The 13,583-nt window shown below is 41.9% G+C and overlaps 1 protein-coding gene across 3 annotated transcripts in view; it reads left to right on the forward strand.

Annotated features, from left to right (window-relative positions):
- Positions 1 to 13,583, forward strand: part of LOC144536574 (RNA binding protein fox-1 homolog 3-like) — a 790,727-nt gene that overhangs the window by 726,472 nt on the left and 50,672 nt on the right. For all 3 annotated transcript variants that reach the window (XM_078279785.1, XM_078279787.1, XM_078279786.1), the window contains 2 exons: positions 9,122 to 9,182; positions 12,759 to 12,812. In XM_078279785.1, coding sequence (XP_078135911.1) covers positions 9,122 to 9,182; positions 12,759 to 12,812 — 115 coding nt within the window. The remainder of the gene's footprint in view (positions 1 to 9,121; positions 9,183 to 12,758; positions 12,813 to 13,583) is intronic.

Below are 13,583 nucleotides of genomic sequence, written 5' to 3' on the forward strand. Positions count from 1 at the left end.
ATATATATATATATATAGTGTTATAAGTTTAGTCTGTCTCAGCCGTGTCGGCCACGTCAACTGGGGGTGGGTCCTCTGATCTAAACACCTCTACAGCTGGCTCTGTGTCTACTAGGCCTGCACGATTCGGGGAAAAATATGAATCACAATTTTTTAGCTTAGAATTTATATCACGATTCTCTGTCACAATTGTTTTCTCATGAAGTGTAATGTTTATTGCACACATGAACCATGATAAAACAAAACAAATTGGCAGTACCAAACATAGATTTTTTTTGGCACCTATAGCACATTGCGTATCACCACAAGCCTGTAAACACAGAGGCTTCAATGAATAAAGAAAATAAAGTACATACGCCAGTATTTAAGTACTGTAGGCTACCAAAAATAGTGACATATAACACATTGAACTAAATATGGCCCTGATACAGGCTATATCTGAACTCCTTGAACATGTCTTTACATAATTAAAACATGTCAATCAACATGCTGCAGCTACAGCTTCAGTCACTAGAAAAATGGAGTTTGTCAATTGCCAATTTAAGTACAGCATCAAAAACAGAATGATTTCTTAGCACACTCTTTAACTGCTTGCCTTTTATAGAATGAACATTCAACTGGCCATTCAAGTAGGTTACCAAAAATAGAAGTTTAATGCACTGTGCTGAATATGGCCCTGAACATGGCTGTAAATAGGCTAATTGAAACATCTTTCAGACCTCTTGCCTAGTATGGCTTCATCATATTGTACTGTGTGGTGACGTTTGAGGTGCTGGTAAAGATGCGTGGTGTTACCTTGCGGTGCTGCAACATGGGCAAAGCATGCCTTGCAAATCACATCAGACTGACCCTCGTCGTCTTGCTTGAATCCAAAATACTTCCACACCACCGAATGCGAGCCTTTTTTCAGAATGAGTTCGGTTTGAGACTGAGCGGTTGGCTGATTCTCATCACTAGTACCTGGGTTTTCATCAATATCCATTTGGTTTATTTCTGAACTACCGTGCTCGCTCGACGAGTGAAACACGTGACTAAAAGGCGCTTTGTCATTGGCTGAGTGTGAAGCCCGGAACTTTGTGAGAGCTGTCCTACTAAAATAAAGGGCGAAAATGCCCAAAACAAATTTAATTTTTTTTTTTATTTTTAAATCAAAGTCATTTAAAAATTAAATCGTGAACAGGGTGAATTGAGATCACAATTTTATAACGATTTATTGTGCAGGCCTAGTGGCTACTACATCATGGTTCGCAGTGGGGTCTGGAACAGCTTTAGCTTGAGATGTAAGAAAACACCTGTACAGGTGTGTCAACATTTTCAAGTGCAATTTTTAACTTAAACTTGTATTTCTCAGAATACAGGTGTGAGAAAATGTTCTACGAGTGCAAATTTTAACTTACAAATTCAGATTCTTTTTACAAGCTCGCATGTGTTTTTTTTTCTTTTTTGTGACTTCAAATTCAGATCATTTTGCACAATATTCACCTTCATATGAAAGTTCAGTTTCAAGAAGATCGATAGTACCTGCTACCATGACCAACTGAGCTGACACTGTATCTCTAAGGACTGTAACTGGTGCCTCAGTTACCCCTTCTTCAACTGCAACCATGCCTTCAGACAGGAAACCATCACATTTCCAAGTAAGCTTCATCAATAGCTTTTACTTGCTTGTGAACAGGGTTCAAACCAATAAGAGTACAACGTACAGAACAACCACCCTCTCCTGAGACTTTTTTTCCCTGGAGAGCAGGACAGCGGGACTTGATGTGACCAGGTTTTCGACAATAATGGCAAATTATGTCTACTGATGAAGAAGACTTAGTTTGTCGGCCATTAGTTTGAGGGTTCACAGACAACCACCCACCACCATTTTTATCACCAGGGCGTTTTTCAAACTTTCCTGTCTTTTTAACCTGACCACTGGGTTTGTCCTGCCAAGAATCCTGAATCCTGAATAGAGTTAAGAATGAGGACTCATTAGAGCTGTATACACAGTTTGAACATCCAAGTCATTCAAATAGGTCTGCATGACCTTAGACAGGCTCTGCTTAAACTGTTCGAGAACCATCAGCTCACGCGGATCCTTGAAGGCATAACTTCACTCGCTCTTAGACATTGATCAAAAGCTACCTCTTGTTGACGTGCAAGTGAATGTGATCAGTGGTCGACACCAGCAGGCCCGGCCCCAGAATGTGGAATGAAAATTGAATCAGTGGCTGGGTGACACACACAGCGCAAACCCCTCTAGAATTAGAAAGGACATGCGCTCATCCAGGCCAGCTTAGTCTCACTCTCATGTTGAATACAACACGCAGTGAAAAGGAGACAAGGGGATTAATGTTACCGGCTAGGCTAGCACAGGTTAGTTTAGCGTTTGTAACAATAGTCTGATCTACTTATGTCCTAGATGGGTGATATTATAAATGAAACAAAACTCCAGCACTCATACTCTTATTTACTGTGACAAACAAACAAAATGTTTTCATCTTAAACGTGTTTGTTTTTGCCCACAATAAATAAGGACACTATTAAAAGAAGAAAACATAAGTTTTTTTAATTTATACTGCGCAAAAACGAATGTGTCTCAGCTGAAAAAGCATTTGTTTTGTTGCAATAAATAAGTGTGTTTAAGACAGTGAGTGCCTGAGTTGTTTTTTCCTTTTGTAAGCGCACTGTTCAATTTGGAGTGGTGTGTGCTGCTACTTTCCAATATACAGTGATATTTCAAACCTATTTACGCATTAACAGTGTCAGCTGTCTTTCCTGCATTTGGCAGTGGTAACTGCATTGTTTTTCGCCTGCATTATGTGTTTAACCTCTCCATATTTGTTTAATAGCTAGACAGTAGACTTTTCCTTGATTGGTCACATGCTGCAAACCCCACCCCTTTGGTTACATTAGAAAAACCTGGTTGATTTATTGAGTTGAAAACCACCGTTGTGTGAACACTCAGCATGATTGCTGATGTTAGGGTTAGTGAAGCCAAATACAGAAAAATATTCTGGATATGTTGAAATTGCTTCCTATTACAGGGCCCAGGAATGTTTTCAGCTACGGTTGAGGTAAACAATGATTTAAACAACATGGAAATGTGGCAATATTTTGAGGTGCCGGAGCTCCTAGCCATCCATGGTGAGGAAGAAATTAGGCTGTAGATAAAGGGAGACGGTTAAGGCTAACATTATTGAATCAGAGAGACATCAGCCGCTTACAAAAACTGGTCACAAACAAATTCAAGACACTGTATCGCATTCTGTGCAACAATATATTCGGACATACTGCTTTCACTAATCCGGAGAGAAGAGTGAAGAAACGCTATCGCCTGCTGAACAGAATTGTTACATACTTTTAACAAGTTTTTTCATGTCTAAATTTGATGCTGCTGTCTAAATGTTACAACCACAGTCCAGCAGTACAAATATTGCATTCTACTCTGTGCTTAAAAGGTTAAAATGGTCACTGAATATGTCATGCACGTGACAACGCTGGCACATCTTTGTGTTTTTATACAGTATTAAACCCTCGGAACCCAGTCTGCTTATGGTTGTTTTTGATCTTGAAATGTTTTAAATAAAGTAGGCATAATCATAATATTACAGGCCAAACCAGTTCTTTTTTTAATTTTGAAGTTAACTGTGTTCATTATTGTGATGTAACATTAGTAATATATGGCCTACTGTACAATGAGATATTCAAGCAGTCTACAAAAACACAGGTGTTCAGCTGGACTGGAGTGTGCGACGACATTAGCTGTTCACTAAATTTGACGTATAAACCCCCCGCCCATTTCCAGCACATGAGGTAATTGGTATGCATCACTCCGGGTTATATCCCAGGTCATATCTGAATTGTCGTGAAAAATCTGTCGATCGCGGCAATGTAAGATGACCTATTATGAAGAGCGTCAACGGTAGGGATTAGTATTAAAAGACCAAAACTTCACATAAGGAGGAAGGTTGGGATGGTAGATTGGTCAAACAAACACAGGACTTTTACAAGTGAGACTGGCGATCATGTCCCGTGTGAAACCAAATGTTAACATAGCCTCCAAAGTAACTATTGTAATCACAAACACTATACTGTTATTGTGCTTTACCCAAACAATAAGCATTTCCTCCTAACTATTATAACCCATATGCTGTACAAATAAGATACATGCCAATAGGCTATACAAGTAGGACAACAGAAATCTTGCTTTGTGTTTATAGGACTATATGACTGGTTCATCTGGTTCATATGAGTGTGATTATATGAACCCATGGTGAGCCCATGGCCCTAATATGTCTCTTTGCAAGTTCATGAAGTGAGAGTTCCTAGAACTTACATTTTAACAACACTCATCAGGTAGAATGAAACATTAACTCCTTTCACAAATTCCAGATCAATTATAGCAGAGATGATTCTTTAACTCTCACTCTCTGCTTTTAGCTCATTGACATAGATACAGTGGGGAGAACAAGTATTTGATACACTGCCGATTTTGCAGGTTTTTCTACTTACAAAGCATGTAGAGGTTTGTAATTTTTATCATAGGTACTCTTCAACTGTGAGTGACGGAATCTAAAACAAAAATCCAGAAAATCACATTGTATGATTTTTAAGTAATTAATTTGCATTTTATTGTATGACAAGTATTTGATACATCAGAAAAGCAGAACTTAATATTTGGTACAGAAACCTTTGTTTGCAATTACAGAGATCATACGTTTCCTGTAGTTCTTGACCAGGTTTGCACACACTGCAGCAGGGATTTTGGCCCACTCCTCCATACAGACCTTCTCCAGATCCTTCAGGTTTCGGGGCAGTCGCAGGGCAATACGGACTTTCAGCTCCCTCCAAAGATTTTCTATTGGGTTCAGGTCTGGAGACTGGTTAGGCCACTCCAGGACCTTGAGATGCTTCTTACGAAGCCACTCCTTAGTTGCCCTGGCTGTGTGTTTCGGGTTGTTGTCATGCTGGAAGACCCAGCCACGACCCATCTTCAATGCTCTTACTGAGGGAAGGAGGTTGTTGGCCAAGATCTCGTGATACATGGCCCCATCCATCCTCCCCTCAATACGGTGCAGTCGTCCCATCCCCTTTGCAGAAAATCATCCCCAAAGAATGATGTTACCACCTCCATGCTTCACGGTTGGGATGGTGTTCTTGGGGTTGTACTCATCCTTCTTCTTCCTCCGAACACGGCGAATGGAGTTTAGACCAAAAAGCTCTATTTTTGTCTCATCAGACCACATGACCTTCTCCCATTCCTCCTCTGGATCATCCAGATGGTCATTGGCAAACTTCAGACGTGCCTGGGCATGCGCTGGCTTGAGCAGGGGGACCTTGCGTGCGCTGCAGGATTTTAATCCATGATGGCGTAGTGTGTTACTAATGGTTTACTTTGAGACTGTGGTCCCAGCTCTCTTCAGGTCATTGACCAGGTCCTGCCGTGTAGTTCTGGGCTGATCCCTCACCTTCCTCATGATCATTGATGCCCCACAGGGTGAGATCTTGCATGGAGCCCCAGACCGAGGGAGATTGACCATCATCTTGAACTTCTTTCATTTTCTAATAATTGCGCCAACAGTTGTCGCCTTCTCACCAAGCTGCTTGCCTATTGTCCTGTAGCCCATCCCAGCCTTGTGCAGGTCTACAATTTTATCCCTAATGTCCTTACACAGCTCTCTGGTCTTGGCCATTGTGGAGAGGTTGGAGTCTGTTTGATTGAGTGTGTGGACAGGTGTCTTTTATACAGGTAACAAGTTCAAACAGGTGCAGTTAATACAGGTAATGAGTGGAGAACAGGAGGGCTTCTTAAAGAAAAACTAACAGGTCTGTGAGAGCCGGAATTCTTACTGGTTGGTAGGTGATCAAATACTTATGTCATGCAATAAAATGCAAATTAATTATTTAAAAATCATACAATGTGATTTTCTGGATTTTTGTTTTAGATTCCGTCACTCACAGTTGAAGAGTACCTATGATAAAAATTACAGACTTGTACATGCTTTGTAAGTAGGAAAACCTGCAAAATCGGCAGTGTATCAAATACTTGTTCTCCCCACTGTAGATGAGGCTTAGCAGTTTAGGGTTTGGAGGCATGTTTTACCCGCATATGGGCTGCTTGAGTGAGCTGCATCTCCAGGACCAGTCTGAGACGCAGACAGGGTCTCATGAGCGAGCTGCGCCCTGGGGCTCAGAGAGTCACAGCTGACTGATGCTGTGGAGATTGTAATTGTATGGCACTTATCTGCTCTCCCACAGGGCCTCCGCGCACCAGCAGAGCAACTGCATCCTACAGCAAACACAAACACACACACACACACACACACACACACACACACACACACACACACACACACACACACACACACACACTGTGTATGTGGAGGCTTTCATCCCATCTGCTAATTCAATTAGGTCCAGTTCTTTCTGTAAATGCATGCGCAGCAGAGTCTGGGATGCTAGAAGGAACAGAGACTGTAACACACACACACACACACACACACACACACACACACACACACACACACACACACACACACACACACAATGATGGAGGTAATTCCAGTATTATCAGGGCTCTTGTCTGTGGTTTGATATCCTGTGTTCCCAACTTTCCTTGTAACTCCAGCCCTGTTTCTCATGTTTCTCTAACCAACCTAACGTCTCTCTGGCCTCTGCTTCTAGATCTAGACCTCCTTCTGACCTGCAGCTCTCTCATCAGTGCTTTGTGTCTTTTTCTTCTCTTTTCTTTTCCCCATTTGTTTCATCATTTCGTTTCTGGACTTCCTTCCTTATTTGCTTGATTTTCAACCCCACCTCCTGGCCACTGCAGGGCTTTGGGTTTGTAACATTTGAAACGAGTGCAGATGCTGACCGTGCACGGGAGAAACTAAATGGTACAATCGTAGAGGGACGCAAAATAGAGGTGCCTTCCTTTTCCTGTCTCTCCTTACCTCTTGCCCCCCTCTTCCTTTTTTCCACTCCTCCTCCCCCAATTCTCTCTTTCCTTTCTCTGCCTGCCTGGTGTTTCCTGCAATACTCCCTCCCTTCCCTCTCCTCATCCATATCCTCTCTCCTGCCTGCTGCACCTTGAACGCTGCATGCTGAACCCTGATCCGTAAGTGTGTTTGACAAAAAGAAAGACAGACCTATTTAGGTGTGTGATTGTGTTGCAGTGGGTTTTTTTTACACAAATTAATTAGTCTTTGCTAATGATGAATTGTGTCATATGTGTTTGTGTCTGTGGCATGTGCATGAGATCAAAGTGGTTTTAATTTGAGTTAGAAACTACTCTGTTAAAAATTAACGCCTTCCAAACGGCGATCAGTTATATGCCAGTGTGCCTTAAGGCCCAGACACACAGAGCCGACGGCCAAACGTCGGCAGAAAAGGCAGTTGGAGTAATCAGTCTCCCCAAATTGGTCAAAAAAGTTCCTCAGAACACACCGAAGAGACGAGATGTAATACGTCTCCATAACAGCAGGTGACGCTAATCTGTATTGTCGCCCCAAAAATGAAAACCGGCAGCTGATTGGACGAACGTGTCACGTGGATCTTGTTTCTCCGGAAATTCAAAGACAGACCATCATGGCGTCTCGTTCAGAATATGATCTCATATTGGACTAAAATAGTTCACCGAAACGTGTTTCTGAAAACGTTTGAAGAGACAAACAGGCCGTGCAGTTGCTGAATCTGTCTTCATTTCAGATCAACAAAGGTCAGTTTAAAAGATTTTCGTCAGATTTTGAGAGACTCTAGTCACGCTCATTCCGCTCCCCGTTTCCTGGTTAGCTCTCCACCAATCAGATGGGTCATTGAGTCTGACTGCCGGCAGTGCCCGCCCCCCGATTATACATGTCAAATCAGCCAAAATGAAGGCCAACGGCCCCTCGGACGGACGACGGCACGAAACACACCGAACGGACTTGAGTCAACCGAGCCAATTATCGGCTCGTTGTGTCCGGGCCTTTACACGTTGTTAAAGCCCTCAAACCTTAACAGTTGGTGTTCCATTTTGATGTCACCATCCTCTTGCATGGGGAGTATAATCTCCTCCATCTTTCCGTCTGTCTGCTCACTTTTTTTTCTATTTTCATTTGTCCATTTTAACTCATCAGGGTTAATCCAATAGAGGAATCTTAAGGCTGTTTCAGATACTAATATTCTTTACTGCATCACAACATTGTTGTTGCCTTGACAGCTATTAACATTGAGTAAACCCACATGCAGTAACCCTGTCTCTTAGAAATGGTTTTTATACTACTAATACCACTACTACTACTACTTTTCCTGGTAACATTTTTGAAGAAACATAACCACTGCCTGCATTATCCTCCCTGGTAAAGTTTTTTTGGTGAGGACAGGGTGGGAGGTGGGTGTACAAAACACAGAACTTTGACACTAGAGACCAGGGTTCTGTATGTGGTTAGAATTAGGCAACAAAAGCACTTTGATTTAGGTTGAAGAGAGATTGTGGTTTTGTTTACATGTTAATAAAGTTAACACATAGTGTCTCATCCCTTGAGTCACTTTTGAATTTTCCCATGTTTAACCCAGAGCACCCTTTTGAGTAAATAAAATACTGACATAATGACGTTTTAGTTTCTTGGCAAATACATTCATTTACATTGTTTCCTTGGTATGTTAATAGAAAATGTAATCTGGAGAGCATTGCATTTCCTCCAAACATATTTGATCTTGCAAAATGTGTTGTATATTAATGTAATTTCTAGGAGGCCCTATACAGTATAAAAAAAGCTGTGAGCCCCTATTGTGAAATTATTAGCAAATAATAAACCTGTGGCAAGGACAAGGAGACAGTCTGTGGGCATTCATTCTCAGTTTTAAATGTTTATATTTTCTCTCACTTATTTTCTCTGATATTGTTGAATGTGTTTCAACATCACACCTTTGACTCACTGCATGTAGCCTCACGCTGAAATGGTAAAATACCAGCATGGCATAGAGAGTGGTTGTGATGTGGATTATCCACAGTATGCACAGTGTTTTCTTTTTGTGTGTGTGTGTGTGTGTGTGTGTGTGTGTGTGTGTGTGTGTGTGTGTGTGTGTGTGTGTGTGTGTGTGTGTGAGAGAGTGTGAGTGAGAAAGAGACTAACCTCTGTCTGTCTGCTGACAGGTCAACAATGCCACAGCCAGAGTAATGACAAACAAAAAGGTGGCAAACCCTTATACAAATGGTAAGACTCAGCCTTATTGCCATCTCTTCCAAGCTCCTTTGCACATCTTCTAAAAGCTGATTTGCTTTAATTTCTTCCATTCTAATGTATTCTCCTACTCTTAGTTTTGTTCGGTTTTCTCCACTCTCTAGTTTTCTTGCCCTTCATTCAATTCCACTGCCAGTATCAGACCTGGCTACATTACAGAGCAACAGATATTATGTTTGTATAAAAGAAGTAAGTTGTTATGATCTAATTCTGCCAGTTGAGCTTGAATGGAAAAGAAACCAAAACCAACAAATGGAAGCCAGGCAGCAGATTTGCTTTTATACAAGCGTTGTTCACATTTTATTATTGAAATCAATACTTGTTAAAGAGGCAGTCCATTTGGTATGAAATATCATGCAAATAGCTAAGTAAAATCTTATCTCACTCGGCAGGAACAAAACAAAAAAGGGCGGCAGAGAAAGAGCATGATGAAGATGGAGGGGGGATTTAAAGCAGCATGGTGTGTGTGTGTGTGTGTGTGTGTGTATGGGGGGGGGGGGGGGGTGTTTTACATGAACAGAGCAACAAAAAGAGCCAGGAGTAATTTGTAAAGAGGGAGAAAAGGGCGTTTAGGGTGTGTTTCTCTCCTCCATCTCTCTCACAGACTGTCATTCATATGGATGGAATGAAAGAATAGCAGAGGGAGAGAGGGAGTGTACGAGGGAGAGAGGGAGTGTACGATGTAGATGGTGAAAAGCAAAAGAAGCACAGAGGAGGAGAGGGTGGATGAACAAGGAAAGGAATTAAATGGCTAGACCATGGATGTACAGTCAGGTCCATAAATATTGGGACATTGACACAATTCTAATCTTTTTGGCTCTATACACCACCACAATGGAGTTGAAATGAAACGAACAAGATGTGCTTTAACTGCAGACTTTCAGCTTTAATTTGAGGGTATTTACATCCAAATCAGGTGAACGGTGTAGGAATTACAACAGTTTGTATATGTGCCTCCCACTTTCTAAGGGACCAAAAGTAATGGGACAATTGGCTGCTCAGCTGTTCCATGGCCAGGTGTGTGTTATTCCCTCATTATCCCATTTACAAGGAGCAGATAAAAGGTCCAGAGTTCATTTCAAGTGTGCTATTTGCATTTGGAATCTGTTGCTGTCAACTCTCAATATGAGATCCAAAGAGCTGTCACTATCAGTGAAGCAAGCCATCATTAGGCTGAAAAATCTAAACAAACCCATCAGAGAGATAGCAAAAACATTAGGTGTGGCCAAATCAACTGTTTGGAACATTCTTAAAAAGAAAGAACGCACCGGTGAGCTCAGCAACACCAAAAGACCCGGAAGACCACGGAAAACAACTGTGGTGGATGACCGAAGAATACTTTCCCTGGTGAAGAAAACACCCTTCACAACAGTTGGCCAGATCAAGAACACTCTCCAGGAGGTAGGTGTATGTGTGTCAAAGTCAACAATCAAGAGAAGACTTCACCAGAGTGAATACAGAGGGTTCACTACAAGATGTAAAACCATTGGTGAGCCTCAAAAAACAGGAAGGCCAGATTAGAGTTTGCCAAACAACATCTAAAAAAGCCTTCACATTTCTGGAACAACATCCTATGGACAGATGAGACAAAGATCAACTTGTACCAGAGTGATGGGAAGAGAAGAGTATGGAGAAGGAAAGGAACTGCTCATGATCCAAAGCATACCACCTCATCAGTGAAGTATGGTGGTGGTAGTGTCATGGCGTGGGCATGTATGGCTGCCAATGGAACTGGTTCTCTTGTATTTATTGATGATGTGACTGCTGACAAAAGCAGCAGGATGAATTCTGAAGTGTTTCGGGCAATATTATCTGCTCATATTCAGCCAAATGCTTCAGAACTCATTGGACGGCGCTTCACAGTGCAGATGGACAATGACCCGAAGCATACTGCGAAAAGCAACCAAAGAGTTTTTTAAGGGAAAGAAGTGGAATGTTATGCAATGGCCAAGTCAATCACCTGACCTGAATCCGATTGAGCATGCATTTCACTTGCTGAAGACAAAACTGAAGGGAAAATGCCCCAAGAACAAGCAGGAACTGAAGACAGTTGCAGTAGAGGCCTGGCAGAGCATCACCAGGGATGAAACCCAGCGTCTGGTGATGTCTATGCCTTCCAGACTTCAGGCTGGAATTGAATGCAAAGGATTTGCAACCAAGTATTAAAAAGTGAAAGTTTGATTTATGATTGTTAATCTGTCCCATTACTTTTGGTCCCTTAAAAAGTGGGAGGCACATATACAAACTGTTGTAATTCCTACACCGTTCACCTGATTTGGATGTAAATACCCTCAAATTAAAGCTGAAAGTCTGCAGTTAAAGCACATCTTGTTCGTTTCATTTCAACTCCATTGTGGTGGTGTATAGAGCCAAAAAGATTAGAATTGTGTCGATGTCCCAATATTTATGGACCTGACTGTATAATAAGAACTGGATACAGCATTCAAGGCAGAGCCCCATTCATTTCTATGAGAGTTGCTCAGTGGCGCACAAAGCCATCATGGAGCCAAAAAATACCCGGATGTTCAGCACTGCTTTCGCACTGTGTGGTTTAGCACTCCACTAACTTCAATGGGGATCAAATAATTTAAACATGCAGCTTTTCCAGACTTTCCAAATGTTAATGGGCTGAATGGATCAAATTCTGATTGTGGAACGAGGCATTTCACGGGGGTTTCTTCAAAGCCCGGCCGCTTCCTAGGAGCCTGGGCCAGACATGTCTGCACCTCTCTTCCACATGCATGCACGCACACACACACACACACACACACACACACACACACACACACACACACACACACACACACACACACACACACACACACACACACACACACACACACACACACACACACAAATGCACACCTCCATCCTGTTTGAGGGTCCACAGAAAGAGAATGATCCCTGAAGGGTTTTCCATTTGTCACTGTCATCAGGCCCCAGGCACGCGCGCACACACACACACACACACACACACACACACAATGATGTCCTCCCCACTCCTCTCTCTCTCTCTCTCTCTCTCTCTCTCTCTCAGTTCTGGTCAATCTGCGTTATTGGCCTCAGTGATGGTTGTGCAAACTGTTGCCAAACACCAAAAATACAACTGAATAACATTTCTTATTCATTTGTCAAATAAAGGAAGAATATAAATTAAAATATGAATGTATAATATGTATGATATGTTGCGGTAGATAAATACAGTGAGACGTAAAATAGAAATATGGTCAAACAAATAGATATGCACCTTTGAAATAATGTTTGTAACAATTTGTTAACAAATGAATTGTGCTTGGCCTGCTTGTGCAATATTATCCTGTGTAACCAGTTACAGTCAAGATTTTCATTAAATGTGGTGCATTCGCTCAATTTTCATTGTTGGTGACACAATGACAATCGTTTGATATGCACAGTGCACGCCTCTGTGCATATACTGTAGAAAGTTTATTTAACATTCCCTCTGTGTATGTCTGTGTGTGTGTGTGTGTGTGTGTGTGTGTGTGTGTGTGTGTGTGTTTGTTTGCGTGCGTGCATTTGTCCCCTGTGCAGGCTGGAAGCTGAATCCAGTGGTTGGAGCAGTGTATGGCCCTGAATTTTATGCAGGTAAAGAATCACACAGTTCTAAAAAGAAAAAATGCATACTGTACTGTAGAATTCTTATTTATACTGCTCAGTCGTATTTCCACTGTTTGTTTTTTATCTTTGTTTCCTTTTCCTTTGTCTGTCCTTTGACTTCATTTCATGTGTTGTGTGGAAGCCCGGTCTCACGGCAGTTCGTGTAAATGTCACATTATTTTTAATCTATTGATACGTGTTCACAGGGACGTTTTTCTCGTTTTTTACGTGGTGGCCAGCACGAAAATGTGAAGTAATGTATTTCAATGGGAAGCATATTTTGGGATTGCGTCCCACATGTGGTGTTTTGTTTCCCGTAGTCTTCCTAATCACAACCGTCCTGTTATTGTCCTTTCCCTGTAGTGTTTTTCCTAAACCCAACCTCCGCCATCCTGTTATTGTGGCGCGTCCCCAGCGGCCAGCGGTCTCCCGGCGTGTATGAGGCGTCCTTTTCGGCCGTCTCCCGGCGTGTGAGGCGTCCTTTCTCCGTAGGGTATTTCGTGCTGGCCACCACGTAAAAAACGAGAAAAACGTCCCCGTGAACACGTATCAATAGATTAAAAATAATGTGACATTTACACGAACTGCCGTGAGACTGGGTTGAAGATGTTCCACCTTGTAATCCTGACACAGATTACAGATTGACATGTAATGTGTTTCTGTGTGTGTATTTGTGTGTGTGTGTGTGTTTTAAATGTGCATATAAAACAAAAACTGCTCCATCTTTCCAACAGCACATGCTAGTCCAACACTAGTCTA

Source organism: Sander vitreus, chromosome 21 (genome assembly GCF_031162955.1).
Source record: "Sander vitreus isolate 19-12246 chromosome 21, sanVit1, whole genome shotgun sequence".
NCBI classification, from domain to species: domain Eukaryota; kingdom Metazoa; phylum Chordata; class Actinopteri; order Perciformes; family Percidae; genus Sander; species Sander vitreus.